This window comes from Hemiscyllium ocellatum, chromosome 13, assembly GCF_020745735.1.
Source record: "Hemiscyllium ocellatum isolate sHemOce1 chromosome 13, sHemOce1.pat.X.cur, whole genome shotgun sequence".
Taxonomy (NCBI): domain Eukaryota; kingdom Metazoa; phylum Chordata; class Chondrichthyes; order Orectolobiformes; family Hemiscylliidae; genus Hemiscyllium; species Hemiscyllium ocellatum.
The window spans coordinates 62,400,065-62,418,492 of record NC_083413.1 but is presented as its reverse complement, the minus strand read 5'-3'; the positions used below and the strand labels follow the sequence as shown (position 1 = coordinate 62,418,492).

The following is an 18,428-nucleotide window of genomic DNA, read 5'->3' as shown; positions in this document are numbered from 1 at the left end:
ACCACTACTTGGTGCACTTATTTGTATTGATATCTAAAAGAATTTGAAAACACTACTTGTGGGTGTACAGAGTAGCTAAACCACTTCATGTTTATAGTTTTCCGGAAGGATGAAAACTTCGAAAGCCGCAGAACAAATTTTGGGAGGTGTGAAGAAAACAATTGAATAATAACAACAGGAAGCTTCCTATCAGTAACTTTTTAAAAAATTTCCTTGTAATTGCAGATCAGCAATACACTTACAAATAGATTTTTTTGGCGCTGTTTTAGGACATGAATCATCACTTTGGAGGAAGAGAGTGAAAAGGGACTAGCCAAAAAGGCAGGAATGTATCAGCTATAATGTGTCAGTAATGTTATGGGTAAAACTTTGGTTATAAGTTTACACCTCAAGTAAAGCTTTGCAGTTATCGATTTTAGAGAAATATAAAACCTGGCTCAGTTTATAAATTGCTGTAGAGGACAATGTGAGAGATTTTCCAGATGTGTACAATGGGTCTTAGATGTAAGAGGCAGGTGTAACTGAAACATGCAAACCAGACGGTCTCAAGTTCATTTCCTGGTGGCGTTGGATGCTATATTTAGCCATCACATCCTTGATCTAGACAAAGAAAAATGAAATAACCCAGGTTGTTGCCCCGATCGTTGACAAATCATTCAAACAATGTCTGTTCAGGGAAGGTTGGACACCAAACCTGAAGGAAATGGTTGAATACCAATACATAACCGCATCAGAAATTGGACATGTTTTAAAGAATAGGAACAGTTCTGTTCTTAAAACAGGATTATTTTCAACCCATGGGTGGAACTTAGTCATAAAGGAGGGTGGTAGATGTGGACTGCCCACCCTCCCACATCCACCCCAAATTAAGTCTGGGATGGGAAGGCTTGTGCACTGTTTTCCTGCCCGTCTGCCAGTGGTGGCCTTTAAGTGTCAAATCAATACCCACTTACAGGCTTCATGCCATCAATCTATGTTATTACCTCAACCAGGTGGGGAGATTCTGGCCATGTGAGGAACAAACAAGAAAAACTGGCAGGCTTCAAAAGAGGCCTTCAATGATGTAAATGTACCCAGTGCCTGATCAAGACAGCCAGCGTTGGGAGAGGGAGCCTGCTGAAAGCCACCCCATACCTACACTAGCAATTCCCCAAGCCCAACCCTCCTGCCCTTTGAATGGTTTCTGCCAGCTTTCCAGAGGGGAGCTAATCCTGTTCCCCCGAGTAAAAACAGTCCCATCCTGAGTGGCTACTTTATACATGGACTGTTTGCACACTTCCAATTGATTTTTCTCTGGATCAATTGACTTTTTTCAAACATTTGTTTTCGAGCTTTAACAGGTCATCTTCCAATTAAGTTCAGGATGATAATTTGGCTAAGTTACTAGAAGGTGACAAGTGATTACAGGACCACCCTTACCAGCATGGCATTTTCAGGAGAAGTGACTAATGGACAGAGTATTCTGTATGCTGAAACAGAAAATATATCACAAGATGTGCAGTTGCTTAAGCTGCAATGAAAGACATTCTTATCTGATGAATGGAAGGTCACGTGGGATGTTATTTTTTTTGCCTTCTTTAGGATGTGGCCATGTTTTGAATGAAGAGATCGAAAGAGCTAACACAAACACCTCTGACTTTATCACCCTCAAATAGTAGTTCATCTGTTTTTGAAAGCTGATTTAAATTCTTGTCATGTTACTGTTGAAAGCCCAGATGGACCTACTGGCTCCCTTACAGAACCGACAGTAGCGAGGAGCATTAGTCATTTAACCACAGCCTCGCACACTGGCACAGTTTGGCCTGTGAGTCAGGCTCACAGCTGTCCCGTGTTTCTGACCCATGCTACTTTCCTATAATAATCTTGCATGGAAACTGCAGGCTGTCATTTTGAAGTGATGGTTATGTAATATAGTTGGGGAGGGGGGGGGGGGGGGGAGAAAAAAAAAGAGGAAGAAGAAATGGTAGCAATTCACCTACAGGAAGTTGTATCCATACTTTCTTTCTCAGGCGCCCCTTAACTAAGTCTGAAATGTTAGCATCTTTGTTTCTGTAGGGACATCTGTAATGTTTTACTTCCCTGTGGTTCTTGTTTGACAAAGCTTGCATATTTCATTCAAACCGGCTTACAACTATTAATCCCGTTTGCTGTTACCTAAAGGCTACTGCTCACCATTTCTAAACCATTTTTTGTTTTCTGAGTTCAGAAAGTTGACAGATTCTAAGAAGAGAGGAGAACTCCTGTTGTTAATGGTTTTATTGTTTTACCTCTTTCCCATGTCAACATACTTGACTCCTTGCAGACTGTCAATTTCAAGGATTTGGAGGAGACAGTGTTGGACTGGGGTGGACAAAGTTTAAAAATCACACAACACCAGGTTATAGTCCAACGGGTTTATTTGAAAGCACTAGCTTTCAGAGTGCTGCTCCTTCATCAGGTGGTTGTGGAAACTATTTCAAGGAAATCTTTGTGTTAAGAGTTGTCTCAAATGAGCTTCAGGATAGCACCTTGCCAGGCAAATCTGAACAGTTTAGGTAAGCTGTATTCCTGACCAGGCACTGAAATCCATCTTTGGGAGTTAGTTTCCACCTTGCAATCCATTAGGTGAAAGTGAAGACAGCAGATGCTGGAGATTAGAGTGTGGTGCTGGAAAAGCACAGCAGGTCAGGCAGCATCTCAGGAGTAGGCAAAAAGCCCTTCATCAGGAATATCAACACTGTTATCGTCAGCATTACTACAAGCTGTTTACATTTGACACTGATTTCATTCACTTTCCTGGCCACTGACTTAGATTGCGCCATTCCACTGGATTCGAAGCTCAACCCCATTATCTCCATTATGCCCATGCCACCTTTTTAGTTTGAAGCATTCCAATGACCTCCTGTCCAACTTCTGATCGGCCTCTATCCTTCATGCTCTAAAGAGCCGAGCAGCCTGTTTCCACATTGAAAGTAATCTAATCTGTAAGTAATCTAATCTAATCAATGATACTGTTGCTTAATTCATATCCTATATCACCTTCTTCTCATTCTTGATCCCAGAGTTCACTGAACTTGACAGTTGATGATTCCTGATGAAGGGCTTTTGCCCGAAATGTCGATGTTCCTGCTCCTCAGATGCTGTCTGACCTGCTGTGCTTTTCCAGCACCACACTCTCGACCTCACAACCCATGCCTGCCACTGGCACAACTTGGTTAGAGCTGTCGTTTTGATCCTGGCTGCAGTGATCTGAGGTTCTGCATGTTCATAAAGGGCAGTACTTTACACATTGATGATCTACACACCATCTTCACTTTGGAGACATCTCCCAACCATGCCTGAAAATGGCGAACTGGCAGACGTAATAACTGATCATGTACCATTTGTATGTTGGTTAATTTAGTCCTCATTTAACAGATTTGTCTCCGTGACACTGTATCATTTAAAGAAGCAGTTCTGCACTATAAATTACTCACACTATCAGCAGATAAAAAACTTCCATTTGTACAGGTTTCTACGAAAATGTCTACAATCGCTTCACTGAAGCCCCATCAAGTGGAAATCCACTCTGAATCCGTAAGGGATATATTAGAAGGCTTGGTCAGTGTTGCATTTTAGTGGCTTAAAAGGACAGAGTGAGGTAGAGCTATAAGAGATGTACAGGGGCATCATTCTAGAGCTTAAGCTATAGACTAATGGAAGCATCGATACTGGAGCAAAGGGAATAGGGGCATGAATAAGAACCAAAGAGGAATCAACTGTCAAGTTCAGTGAACTCTGGGATTAAGAATGAGAAGAAGGTGATATAGGATATGAATTAAGCAACAGTAGCTTTGGACAAATTAACTCCTTAGGGCATGAAGGATAGAGAAGTTGCACATTGGAATGCTTCAAACTAAAAGGTGGCATGGCCATGATGGAGATAATGGGGTTGAGCTCTGAATCCAGTGGAATGGCGCAATCTAAATCAGTGGCTAGGAAACTGAATGGAATCAGTGTCAAATGTAAGCAGCTTGTAGTGATGCTGATGTAAATGGTGTTGATATTCTTAAATTGAAGGACCAGTATTTGGATGAACAAGACAAAGGGGCAAAATCTTGTTAATGTGTTGCTGGAAAAGCGCAGCAGGTCAGGCAGCATCGAGGAGCAGGAGAATTGACGTTTCAGGCATGAGCCCTTCTTCAGGGCTGTGAGATCAAGAGTGTGGTGCTTGAAAAGCACAGCAAGTCAGACAGCATCTGAGGAGCAGGAACATCGACATCTTCTTCCTGAAGAAGGGCTCATGCCCGAAACACCGATTCTCCTGCTCCTTGGATCCTACCTGACCTGCTGCGCTTTTCCAGCAATACATTTTCAGCGCCAATTTTATCTATCCAATCGTAGCCAGGAGTGAGCATGTCCAGCATTTTTTTTTCTCTTCCAAGGCTGTACTGTTAACAAGATTTTGCCAACTCCTGTTCACCTATCGCCATTGTGGTCACTGACCTACATTAGCTCCTGGTTGTAGAATACCTCGATTTTTGAATTCTCATCCTTTCTCATCATACTTTCCGTGGTTTCACTGCACCCTATGTTTGTAACATGCTTCAGCTCTGCAACCCTTCAATATCTTTACTCATTTTAAGGCTGACTGTTTCAACATTGGTGATCATGCCTTCAGGCCCTAAGTTCTGGAATACCCACCCCAAATCTCTCTTGACTCTCTAAGTTAAAACCTCAAATCCAAGAGTCTGTGTTGTTTGGAGAGTTCAGGAAGAAAAGAATACTTACAAATATAGTCTTTGTGTGAGTTATTGTTAAAGTTGGAAATGTGATTCAAAAGGAAGACAAAGACAATGGAAAGGAAGGTTTGTTTTCCCTTCTCCAATTGTTTCCTTTAAGAGGGCTGTGATCTCCTACTTGGATACACTTGAATGGCTGCAGGTGTCTTTCTGTACACAATCCCATTATCCATTTTCAAATTTCAGCTGGACTTTACATTTGTATACATTTCAACTATGGGAAACTGGTGGATCAGATTCCTTTCTCTCTTCCTCTGAGTACTTTATTTCCACTAGCATAGGAATTGGGAGGTAGTGATTTAGAATGGACCTGTTTACTTGTTTGGTTCCTAAATTTGTGGGAATATATACATTTTTGAGCTCCGTTGCTACCCTTTGAATTTATCTCCGGTTAACTCGCTGAGTGTTTAATTGAGACTATCCTAGCCTATTACATCCTAAATTGCATTTGCTTTATTCTTTGACCCTGGTGTCAGGAAGGATTGTTTTTTGATGTAGCAATCCTAACATTGTGGAGTAAATATTTCCTAATTAGGAAAAATTACTTTGCTTCCTTGTTCTGGAAATGCAGTTCAGCAGATGTTGGTTACATTCTTCTTTCTTTCCCAAATCGTGTTCTTGCTGTTTCAGTAGCTTCAATCATAGATAAGGCCAATTCCAAAATATGTTGCTGGAAAAGCGCAGCAGGTCAGGCAGCATCCAAGGAACAGGAAATTCGACGTTTTGGGCATAAGCCCTTCACCAGGAATGGTTAGGTTATATTATAGGAGAGGCTAAATAAGCTGGGGCTATTTAGTCAGAGGCTGAGGGGTGACCTTTATAGATGGTTATAAAATCATGAGGGGCATGTATAAGTTAAATAGAAAAGGTTTTTTCCCTAGGATGGGTGAGCCCAAAACTAGAGGGCGTAAGTTTAAGATGAGAGGGGAAAGATATAAAAGAGATTTAATGGGACAACCTTTTCACATAGAGGGTGGTACGTGTATGGAATGAGCTGCCACAAGAAGTGGTTTAGGCTGGTACAATTACAACATTTAAAAGGCATCTGGATAGGCATATGAATAGGAAGGATCTAGAGAGATATGGGCTAAATACTGGTATATGGGACTAAATTAATTTAGGATAATTGGTCAGCAGGGGCAAGTTGGAATAAAGAATCCGTTTCTGTGCTGTATAACTCGCTAACTCTATGACTCCAATGTTTCTTCTGTAATGTGCTCTGTTCAAATGGCTGCTTTTCCAGTGATCCATGTTGAGGGTAGTAATATATGTATGGACTTCCATTACATGGGCTGGTAGGCAGTGAATTGATACTACTCTGATGTCTCTCAGTCCAACTGGCTGATGTTGCACCAAGTTATCAAGATTAGACTACACCGATCCAGTTAACTAATTTGTCAATCATTTCACAAACACCAAGCAAGGTGAGTTCAACACTAATATTGCAATGACCAGACACCCAACACAGAGCTGAGGTGAGCTTCAATAACTTTATCTGTTGCAAAGTGTCTTGAGTGTTACTGGAGAAGAGGTGGTGAATTCCTGGACTTGGTTGGGAAAGTTGATGTAACTTAGCAGTGAGGAGTGAAAAGTATGTGACCTATCCCCTCTAAGAATACTCCAGGTATGGGAACAGCAGGGTTAGTATCTCTGGGAGATAGCCTAATGGATGCAGAGAGGGCAAGCTCCATACAGTGCCTTCCACCCCCCTTGACAAGAGCAGGTTATGAAGCTTACCAATGCTTCTATCCGCCTGGATGCATATCCCTTGACTCACACGTAAATGTTGCCTCATCAAGTTCCTCCTCCGAGTCTTCTGTAACCACACTTCCTGTGAGCTGGCAAACGTATAGTCCTTTACCCCTGCCCTGGCTGCACTCATGCTCACTTGATTCACCACATGCTGAATCCAACTTCAGACATGTTTCTGAGGTTTATACAGGACTTATCAGCACCTTGCTCACCATGCCAGGCAGTGTGTTGTGAAGGGGTGCAAGTTCTCATTCTCAATATTTCTGACCACACCACACAGCCCAGACTCCATTACAAATGACCTCATGATGCTGAGTTTATAGAAAGACAATGTTTTTACAGCACAACCTCTGGATATTTTGAGAACTTTACAGCTATAAAAATATTTTTGAAATGTAGCCGATGGTACAGTTTAGGAAACAGTGCTGCCGAGTTGCACTCAGCAAACTCCCACAAACAGGAAATTGATAACGACCATGTAAGCTGTTTGTTGTGATATTGGTCGGGGGATTAATATTGATTAGGACATTGAGGATAATTTCCATGGTTTTCAAATTAGTGACTTGGGACTCTTTGTATCCCCCTCGAGCAGACAGACCTCGACTTGACATCTCAACTCAAAAACAGCACCCCAACAGCAAAACACTCCTTCAGGCTGCTCTGGAGTAGCCTAAAGAAGGATTATACCTGAAAAGTTGACTTCTTCACCTCCCTGATGCTGTCTGGCTTGCTGTGTTCTTCGAGCCTCCTGTTTGACTGCTCTGCAGTATCAGCCTTGATTGCTGTACTGGAGCCTTAAATTGGATTTGAACATGCAGTCTTTTACCCCTACCCTGGCTGCAAACTGGGACTTGAACCTGGAGCCTTGTTATTCAAAGGCAAGACTGCTGCCAGTTGACACAGAACATCCTTGCAGGGTTCAGATGTGTTTAGTCCCTTGCCAGTTCTGTTTTTTTCACCCTTCTGTTCTGTGCCAACTTGTTCAGCGAGGACAGAGGGCAGAATGTCAGTATCTAGTGTTATACTGAGTTTGGATGAAGCATGAATATGGCTGAGTTGCTGGCGGTATGTGGAACTAGCTATAAAGTGGTCAGCATTGAGATATGTGAGATAGAGGATCTATATGATTTATGAACTGTGCTACTGGACTCCCTAGATGAGTTCAGAGGCAGGAAGAAGATGATAAAGACAGCATGGGATCTGCTTGACCATGTATTAACATCTTTCAGGTGAGTTGAATGCACTCCACCTTGATCTGAATGAACAGGGGCGTGTTACAAATCTTGCTTCCTGCACACGTCAGTCAGGATCAATTTCTATCCCAACATTTCTTTCTTGCACCATTCATCATCAAACCTCCCACATCACACTTTATTACTTGAAAAATTAGATGTTTTGTTCTTGAAAGCAAATTTCAAATGCAAGATATGTGGCTCCACTAATTAATTCAAAATGTATCTTCCTAATTATGGCACAGATTTCAACATTCTACATTGAACTACTGTAGTCAAAGAATAAAGTTTAGAAGCAGAAGTAGATCATTTGGCACATTTGAGTTTGCTTTGCCAACAACCAAGCTTCAATAGCCCCCTGTGGTAAAGAATTTCACAGATTTATTACTCTGAGAGAAGAAATTCCTCATCTCTACTTTTTAAGTAACCAGTACATGCTGACCAGATATCCCAATCCAATCTAGTCCCACCTGCCAGCACCCGGCCTATATCCCTCCAAACCCTTCCTATTTATATACCCATCCAAATGCCTCTTAAATGTTGCAATTGTACTAGCCTGTACCACATCCTCTGGCAGTTCATTCCATACACGTACCTCCCACTGTGTGAAAAATTGCCCCTAAAGTCTCTTTTATATCTTTCCTCTCTCACCCTAAACCTATGGCCTCTAGTTCTGGACTCCCCGACCCCAGGGAAAAACCTTTGTCTATTTATCCTATCCATGCCCCTCATAATTTTGTAAACCTCTGTAAGATCACCCCTCAGCCTCCGATGCTTGAGGGGAAAATAGCCCTAGCCTGTTCAGCCTCTTCCTATAGCTCAAATTCTCCAACCCTGGCAACATCCTTGTAAATCTTTTCTGAACCCTTTCAAATTTCACAACATCTTTCCGATAAGAAGGAGACCAAAATTGCACGCAATATTCCAACAGTGGCCTGAGCGATGTCCTGTACAGCCGCATCATGAGTTCCCAACTCCTGTACTCAATACTCTGACCATGCTGTACATCTCTATGACTCTATAAGTGGGGCACACCTTAACTGGATGATACTTTGAATATTACCTTTCAGAACATTTTTAGAAACATTGCTACTAGAATGATTTGAGATCATTTCAGGATCACCTATGGAAAATCTTAGTTTCATAATGTGTTCCCATGAAAGGCTAACAATTGTCATCTTGTTCAATAATGGTAGGTTCCTACTCCTCCAGATCAGTAACATGATTTATGTTTCTGGTGACTGAATATTGAATGGAGTTGATTAAACTTTTCTTCATGTGTATATTTTATCTGAAAAGGTACTTTTGCTAAGATGCTGTATTACTTCTTTGCAGGACCATGTGGTTGTTGTAGCGTTCATTTTTCATGATGCCTCCTGCCATGACTGATCCGTTGGATATCTGGGCAGTAGATTCCCAGATCCCATCAGATAACAGCATCACTGCGGATTTCTTACTGCCCACTGGAATGTACATTCAGTTGGATGTGCCTCGCGAGGCCACCATTGAACATATCAAATCAGTAAGTAAGCTCATCACACTGTCCACCACTTTTTAATGAAGGAAAGCGGTCAATATCATTCTTTAGACCTGCCCCTCATGTTCATTCCCTCCTCTTCCCCCCCCCCCCCCCCCCAAGTTTAATTAAGGAAAACTTAAAAATTGATGTTATTTTTATTGCCTCAACTTGTACACTATTAATTGATTACCTGGCAATGGTTGGTCAGCCTTGAGCATCATGGTATTTAAACACGCTTACCCTCCTGTTGGAGCCTTGTATCTCCTTGATTTTTCCACCTCATTGATATCATAACTGAGAATCCAGAACAATCCTAATGTTCTGAGTTCTGCTGGCATGTTCATGCATGACTGTTAGTTAGAAAAAAAGAAAGCTACTACATGAATCTGCAGTCATTTACAATTTGACCATCAGGGTTCAGAAATGGTACAAGATGGAAATTATTTCAAAGTTTAACTTATCAAACATTTTTGAGGTTAAATATTTTAACCTTTGAAGCAAAGTAAAGGTTAATTTTTGCAACAATCCGTATGGATTCTCTTGAAGAATCTTATTAATTTTCACTTGTGGATTTTGCTTCATGTTTATCAGACTCCTTAATACATCTATTTTAGAAAATCACAGCAAATTCTGCCTGGGGTCAGCTGCTGATAGGGGGGATAAAGTAAGTTATCAAGCCGTGATTTAAATCTTCTCTCCGAATCCAAGGTGGGAGTTAGATTCTATTTTTTACAAGTACTTGTACGTTTGTAATTTACAATTTGAGTCTTAAAAAAGAAACTGATTAAAATTTGATACCATACTTGTCACATATGGCTGGAGATGTTGAGTATGATCAACTATGCTCCTCTTCATCAGCTTCCTCCACAATAATTTCATAAGGTAGACTATTGGCAGCAAATTGTTACAATGAACCTATAGTTGTGTGCAGCTTCAACACTTTATCAATGGTACAGGGCTTGATATGCACCAAATCCACAAACATTCATTCCTTCCAACACCACAAAGAGCAGGATGTGCCATTTACAAGATACACTGCAACAACTCATCAAGACTCCTTAGCCAACACCTTCCTAATTCATGACAACTGCCATAGAGAAGGACAAGGGCAGAGGAACATAGCAAGTTCCCCTCTAAGCCACATACCAACATGACTTGAAAATATATCACCGTTCCTTTGGTGTTGCTGTGTCAAAATCCTGGAATTTCATCTTCAATGACATTGTGGGTCTAAGCACACCAAATGGACTGCACCGGTCCAAGAAGGCTTAACCTTGTCCAGGAAAGCTCGATATGGACAAATGCTAGCCTACGCAGTGAAGCCCACATCCCATGAATGATTTGATTTTTACTTTTTAAAAAAGGGACTGACTTTTGTTTGCAAATCAAATCAGTATGCACAAAGTTTGAGTTCCAGTGCTGATGTCCACACATGAACATATTTCAAGTTAGGCCCACCTAGTTTCAACAAAGAATGACAGAAATGTATGCATAATAAAGTGAGCAGTTATGCCAGATGACCTCTATTATAATGTTGGTTGAGGGATAAACATTGACTAAGACTCCAGGAGAATTTGTATGTTTTCCAAACATGATGTGTTTTTTTTTTAAGGTTTGCCTCAAAGGGGATGTTGAACCTCAGTTTTAGTTCCCGCCTGGTAGGCAACTTCCATCATGTTGGGCCGAACTGATGGCCAAGCTCATTTACTTAAATCCTTGGCCTGGATTTGAATTTGTGACTTGTAGGCTATAGTGCCACCACTAGTGTTGGTTGACACAAGTTATCACATTTCATTGTTTTGGCATGTGCATTTTTCTCTTTGACGGAAGAGTCAGAATTACTAATGAGCTTTTCACGGAGTTCATTTTAATTTGCATCCTCTAATTTGGCAACTCCAAATAATCCTTCATGTGTTGCATTGCAGCTCCTATGGACACAGGCACAGACATACCCACTGTACAGTGTCCTTGGCGAACAGGACTCCTATATGTTTCAATGTGTGAACCAGTCAGCTGTGCATGAGGAGCTGGAGGATGAGTCTCGTCGCCTCTGTGATGTTAGACCTTTCCTTCCTGTTTTAAAGCTTGTAGCCAGGAACTGCAATAGATCTGAAAAACTACTAGATTCAAAAATTGGTGTTCTTATTGGGAAAGGTAAGTCGGTCCTTTGCCTTGCGTGAACATTGTTTTGTATCTTGCTCATCCGCTGCCAACAGTGTTATCTGATAACATCTACCAGCTGACCCAAAATGAAGGCTGATTTCACTTTATTGGTTTCACCTTTGTCAGTTTATTTGACTGGCCCTATCTAATATAGGCATTATAGTAGTTATACTGAACTTCGCCAGTACAAGTTAAATAACTATTCAGTAGCTATACTTATGTCCTATAACCTTTTCAATAAATGTAATTTGGACCTAATTTCTGTCTTAAGTATTTAAGACCCTTCAGTCTCTCTAGAAGGACTGAGTAAGCACTAGGTAAGGCATTCTTTACATTGCTTTAGTTAGTAAACTGTTTTAAAACTCAATATAGTGACATCTACCATAATTAATTTTAATGTCTATTCACAAACATGGGTTTTCCAGTCCAGTTTTGTGGTGGGTGGGAGGTATCTTTGAAATATAAGAATGTGTTGGTGTCCATTATACCCCAAACCCGACTTAATTCCATTCAAGTTGGTTGAGAGCAAGAATTGTTATGTGCTAACCATATAACGCACTCCTATTAAACAGCAGTTTCAGTTACCATTATTTTTAATTATTTTGCTCAAGTATTTAATCTATGATTGTTTAGGACACAATGGTCCCAATCTGGAAAGGGAAGAATTTGTATTTTTACTGCAAGTTATTTTCAGAATGTCTGATGCATGTCCATTACCCACTGACTCTTGAGTCTATATAGTCTGACTCTGTAGCCCATGTACAAACATCTACACTAACATCACACTCACCTCTGCTGTGGCTTTTTTTATATGGAAAGATCTTGTGATTTATCACTTAACTTAAGGTTTGGCCGGCAATGGAGATTGTTAATTATTACTCCATATCTTTTCCTTTCTCATCTACTTAAACAAAGCTCTCGATTCTGGGCTGTTGGTTTCCATGATTCTGAGAAAAGTCTCAGCGCATTATGTGAATGATGCCTTTGAAGGGATGCCAGAATGCGTAGAAACAGACTGCAGATAATAATGGTGGATTGTTGTTTTCTCAGAAAATATAAAGTAAAGAATAGCCAGTGCTTCCTTTTCTGTGCAGCTTTTCACCCAAGACTGGAGTCTAATTCACTATTTGATTATGTAGTGTCACCTAAACCTGGGCGCAGAACAATTTGACTGTCTGAGAGAGACATGTTAAATAATAAATTGATCAAAAAAAAGATTCTGATTGTGCTGGTGTGATTGCCTAATAGTTGTTGTTGGAATCTAGGTCTCCATGAGTTTGATGCACTAACAGACCCTGAGGTTAAAGAATTTCGCAGCAAAATGCGCAAAATCAATGAGGAGAACATGTTGAAACGTCAAGGACTCTCCTGGATGGATTGGTTGCAGCATAACTTTCCTCCTGAGGTTGAATCTGCTGGTGTTAATAACACTGAAGACAAACTGCACAAAGACAATTTCCTTGTAGCCATCCGATTTGAGTCTTGTCAGGTATGTTGCACTAAATTCTAAACCATCCTTTTGATCATGTAAGGGTCTCCTCTTGCCAGTACTGGGATTAATGCAGGCAGGCCTGTTGCCTTTTTTACATATATGATAGGTAAACCAGGGTTTCTGGTTTATCACCTTCAGGCATTCCTTGATTAAAGGCAGTCAGGGCCAGATTGTGAGGCTGGTTGATGGTAAGAAATGGCCCACTAATAGCGATTGGATCATTCCCCCCTGCCCCTCCCAAATTCCGTGCCCCTCCATTTCTCATTAAATAGCCCTATTCCCACATTATTTCCCTATTAATGAGACTCCAGGGTGGTCCTGATGAAGGACTTATGGCCCAAAACATTGACTCTCCTGCTCCTCTGATGCTGCCTGACCTGCTGTGCTTTTCCAGCACCGTACGTTTTGACTCTGATCTCCAGCATCTCTAGTCCTCACTTTCTCCAGGATGGTACTGCTGAGTCCGAGTGCAGTCACCTTCTGATTGTCAGTCAATTGTGCCCTTAGGTTTTTGATTCAGGGAACGTCCTCCAGTGGCCTTGGCAGTGCCTGATTGGCTTGAGGTTGGGTAGATCTTACCAAGAAAATCAGTGCCGATCTGTTTCTCCAGCAGACCAGCAAGACCCCATGCTGCCACAACAAGATTCCACTCCTAGTTCTTGTGATATGATTTAAAATATGCAGATGTAATAAAGCGAATTGTTTCATTTTCAAAAAAGTCTTGAAATTCTAACCTTGCACTATTCATTGTTGAACTTTGAATGAGCTGTATGTCATATTTGTGGCAGCATCAAAATTCACTAAACTACATATCAGAAGGGAACAATCTCCATTTGGGATGTACAGTTTCTTTTCTTACATTACACATTTTTCACCATATAATGCCTCTAATTTTGATTGCAGAGTGTATTCACAAAGCAATTTTGCATAACGACAGCTGTCTTTTGTTTTTACTAGTACTGAGGAATCTGCTGTACACTGTAAACAGGGCAAATAGCGTGACAGGAGCCAAGATGAAACCAAATTCCTCCTGTCTGAGAAAGCTATTCTGCATAATGCAAATGTAACTTAAAACTCTTTGGAGGGGAGATTCAAGTAACAACAATTTTTTGCTGCAGTCCATGTGATTGCAATGTGGCATTCATAGATATTGATCTTAATTGAAATTTTGAGAAAATCCTTTTTCCTCTAAGTTAGATTTTAACACGATCTTAGGAGCTGACTTGCTTTTGTTAAAGTTTTTTTAGTCAGGCTGAATTGATCAATGATAATCAATTGAAGCTTATGTTGTGGTAAGCAGAGGAAAGAAAACTTCAACTTGCTTCTTGTTCGAGATATGGCCATTGTCCAGATAGCTCTGCATAGTATTTTGCTCATACTTATTACTTTGGCTGCCACTGATTCCAAAAGGTAGTAGCACTTTGCATAGGTTTTTTTTTCGAGTAAAAAATGAGGTCTGCAGATGCTGGAGATCACAGCTGCAAATGTGTTGCTGGTCAAAGCACAGCAGGCCAGGCAGCATCTCAGGAATAGAGAATTCGACGTTTCGAGCATAAGCCCTTCATCAGGAATAAGAGAGAGAGAGCCAAGCAGGCTAAGATAAAAGGTAGGGAGGAGGGACTAGGGGGAGGGGCGATGGAGGTGGGATAGGTGGAAGGAGGTCAAGGTGAGGGTGATAGGCCGGAGTGGGGTGGGGGCGGAGAGGTCAGGAAGAGGATTGCAGGTTAGGAGGGCGGTGCTGAGTTGAGGGAACCGACTGAGACAAGGTGGGGGGAGGGGAAATGAGGAAGCTGGAGAAATCTGAATTCATACCTTGTGGTTGGAGGGTTCCCAGGCGGAAGATGAGGCGCTCCTCCTCCAGCCGTCGTGTAGTTGTGTTCTGCCGGTGGAGGAGTCCAAGGACCTGCATGTCCTCGGTGGAGTGGGAGGGGGAGTTAAAGTGTTGAGCCACGGGGTGATTGGGTTGGTTGGTTCGGGCGGCCCAGAGGTGTTCTCTGAAGCGTTCCGCAAGTAAGCGGCCTGTCTCACTAATATAGAGGAGGCCACATCGGGTGCAGCGGATGCAATAGATGATGTGTGTGGAGGTACAGGTGAACTTGTGGCGGATATGGAAGGATCCCTTGGGGCCTTGGAGGGAAGTGAGTGTGGAGGTGTGGGCGCAAGTTTTACATTTCCTGCTGTTGCAGGGGAAGGTGCCGGGGGTGGAGGTTGGGTTGGTGGGGGGTGTGGATCTGACAAGGGAGTCAAGAAGGGAGTGGACCTTGCGGAACGCTGATAGGGGAGGGGAGGGAAATATATCCTTGGTGGTGGGGTCCGTTTGGAGGTGGCGGAAATGGCGGCGGATGATACGTTGTATGCGCAGGTTGGTGGGGTGGTAGGTGAGAACCAGTGGGGTTCTGTCTTGGTGGCGGTTGGAGGAGCGGGGCTCAAGGGCGGAGGAGCGGGAAGTGGAGGAGATGCGGTGGAGGGCATCGTCGATCACGTCTGGGGGGAATCTGCGGTCCTTGAAGAAGGAGGCCATCTGGGCTGTGCGGTGTTGGAATTGGTCCTCCTGGGAGCAGATGCAGCGGAGACGAAGGAATTGGGAATATGGGATGGCGTTTTTACAGGGGGCAGGGTGGGAGGAGGTGTAGTCCAGGTAGCTGTGGGAGTCAGTCGGTTTATAATAGATGTCTGTGTTGAGTCGGTCGCCCGAGATAGAAATGGAAAGGTCTAGGAAGGGGAGGGAGGAGTCTGAGACAGTCCAGGTGAATTTCAGGTCGGCATGGAAGGTGTTAGTAAAGTTGATGAACTGTTCAACCTCCTCGTGGGAGCACGAGGCAGCGCCGATACAGTCATCGATGTAGCGGAGGAAAAGGTGGGGGGTGGTAGCGCCGATACAGTCATCGATGCTCCAAACTAAAGGAGTTGCCATGGGCACCCGCATGGGCCCCAGCTATGCTCCAAACTAAAGGAGTTGCCATGGGCACCCGCATGGGCCCCAGCTATGCTCCAAACTAAAGGAGTTGCCATGGGCACCCGCATGGGCCCCAGCTATGCTCCAAACTAAAGGAGTTGCCATGGGCACCCGCATGGGCCCCAGCTATGCCTGCCTCTTCGTAGGATATGTGGAACAGTCCATCTTCTGCAACTACACTGGCACCACCCCCCACCTTTCCCTCCGCTACATCGATGACTGTATCGGCGCTGCCTCGTGCTCCCACGAGGAGGTTGAACAGTTCATCAACTTTACTAACACCTTCCATCCCGACCTGAAATTCACCTGGACTGTCTCAGACTCCTCCCTCCCCTTCCTAGGCCTTTCCATTTCTGTCTCGGGCGACCGACTCAACACAGACATCTATTATAAACCGACTGACTCCCACAGCTACCTGGACTACACCTCCTCCCACCCTGCCCCCTGTAAAAACGCCATCCCATATTCCCAATTCCTTCGTCTCCGCCGCATCTGCTCCCAGGAGGACCAATTCCAACACCGCACAGCCCAGATGGCCTCCTTCTTCAAGGACCGCAGATTCCCCCCAGACGTGATCGACGATGCCCTCCACCGCATCTCCTCCACTTCCCGCTCCTCCGCCCTTGAGCCCCGCTCCTCCAACCGCCACCAAGACAGAACCCCACTGGTTCTCACCTACCACCCCACCAACCTGCGCATACAACGTATCATCCGCCGCCATTTCCGCCACCTCCAAACGGACCCCACCACCAAGGATATATTTCCCTCCCCTCCCCTATCAGCGTTCCGCAAGGACCACTCCCTTCGTGACTCCCTTGTCAGATCCACACCCCCCACCAACCCAACCTCCACCCCCGGCACCTTCCCCTGCAACCGCAGGAAATGTAAAACTTGCGCCCACACCTCCACACTCACTTCCCTCCAAGGCCCCAAGGGATCCTTCCATATCCGCCACAAGTTCACCTGTACCGCCACACACATCATCTATTGCATCCGCTGCACCCGATGTGGCCTCCTCTATATTGGTGAGACAGGCCGCTTACTTGCGGAACGCTTCAGAGAACACCTCTGGGCCGCCCGAACCAACCAACCCAATCACCCCGTGGCTCAACACTTTAACTCCCCCTCCCACTCCACCGAGGACATGCAGGTCCTTGGACTCCTCCACCGGCAGAACACAACTACACGACGGCTGGAGGAGGAGCGCCTCATCTTCCGCCTGGGAACCCTCCAACCACAAGGTATGAATTCAGATTTCTCCAGCTTCCTCATTTCCCCTCCCCCCACCTTGTCTCAGTCGGTTCCCTCAACTCAGCACCGCCCTCCTAACCTGCAATCCTCTTCCTGACCTCTCCGCCCCCACCCCACTCCGGCCTATCACCCTCACCTTGACCTCCTTCCACCTATCCCACCTCCGTCGCCCCTCCCCCTAGTCCCTCCTCCCTACCTTTTATCTTAGCCTGCTTGGCTCTCTCTCTCTTATTCCTGATGAAGGGCTTATGCTCGAAACGTCGAATTCTCTATTCCTGAGATGCTGCCTGGCCTGCTGTGCTTTGACCAGCAACACATTTGCAGCTAGGTTTTTTTTTTCATCAAACCTTTCAATTTCTACAATCTATCTTGTTCTCAAGTTTTTTTTAAATTGACTCCTGACACCAGTTCCAAGTTCTGCAGTAGAGTTGTTGTCTTTGGCACGGAGTGAGTCAAAATCAGCATGACTTCTGGAGAACCGATCAATATTCTTACTGGCTGAAAAACATTTATTCAGGAAATATAAATCTGACATTCTCCCAAAGTTGGGAAGAGGTAGAGCAGCAAAACTAACAGTATTGTATTCTCGTGAAGGAAAATTGGGTTCCTATCTACACAAGCAAAGTCCAATTTTGCATAAACAATGTCTCAAAATACTTACCTCCTGTTCAGTTTGTTTTCTCCAACCTTCTAGTGTACACTTCTTAATTACATTACCCATATTCCATTAAGTAAAACTGGAGCTGGCATTCCTGGACTTGGTCTTTGTTTTTCTGCATTTCAAAAAAACCATTGGTTCCAATTTAGTTTGCTGTTCATTGACCTTTCGTCTTGCTTTCACTCTTACACATTTGCAGCTAAAATGACTATCCTTGTCTCTATGCACAGAATTGTGCTCTCAGTGGGAGGAGGAACTTTTTATGTAACCAAGCTTAAACAATGAGAGGGGACATATAAACCAAGCAATCACAGGTTTACGGTTTATGGTGGATAGTGGGAAAGCAAGGAGAAATCAATTCCTCAGAGAATAAGTAGTTATTCAGACAGTATTGACTGATGGAGGAGAGCTAGTGTGGATGTGATATGGGTTGTCTCTACTCCTTTGCTTTGGTTCAGTCTGGTTCCATGCTTCTTAATCTGAAACATGCCCTTTTCATGGCTTCCCTTGCAAAATATCACAGGAGATCAATTCGTAACTGATGTAAATATGAAATTGCAGTAATACAATTCTGGCATTTGCAAAATGTGAAAAATGATTCAGTTAAAGCATCCAATCTGTCACCATGATGATATATGCTTATGC

At 43.4% G+C, this 18,428-nt stretch overlaps 1 protein-coding gene across 2 annotated transcripts in view; it reads left to right on the top strand.

Moving 5' to 3' along the window:
- The window catches only part of pik3cb (phosphatidylinositol-4,5-bisphosphate 3-kinase, catalytic subunit beta), a 187,530-nt gene that overhangs the window by 79,788 nt on the left and 89,314 nt on the right, over positions 1-18,428 (top strand). For both annotated transcript variants that reach the window (XM_060834867.1, XM_060834868.1), the window contains exons 2-4: positions 9,080-9,266; positions 11,189-11,417; positions 12,692-12,915. In XM_060834867.1, the coding sequence (XP_060690850.1) occupies positions 9,111-9,266; positions 11,189-11,417; positions 12,692-12,915 (609 nt within the window). In that variant the 5' untranslated portion in view covers positions 9,080-9,110. The remainder of the gene's footprint in view (positions 1-9,079; positions 9,267-11,188; positions 11,418-12,691; positions 12,916-18,428) is intronic.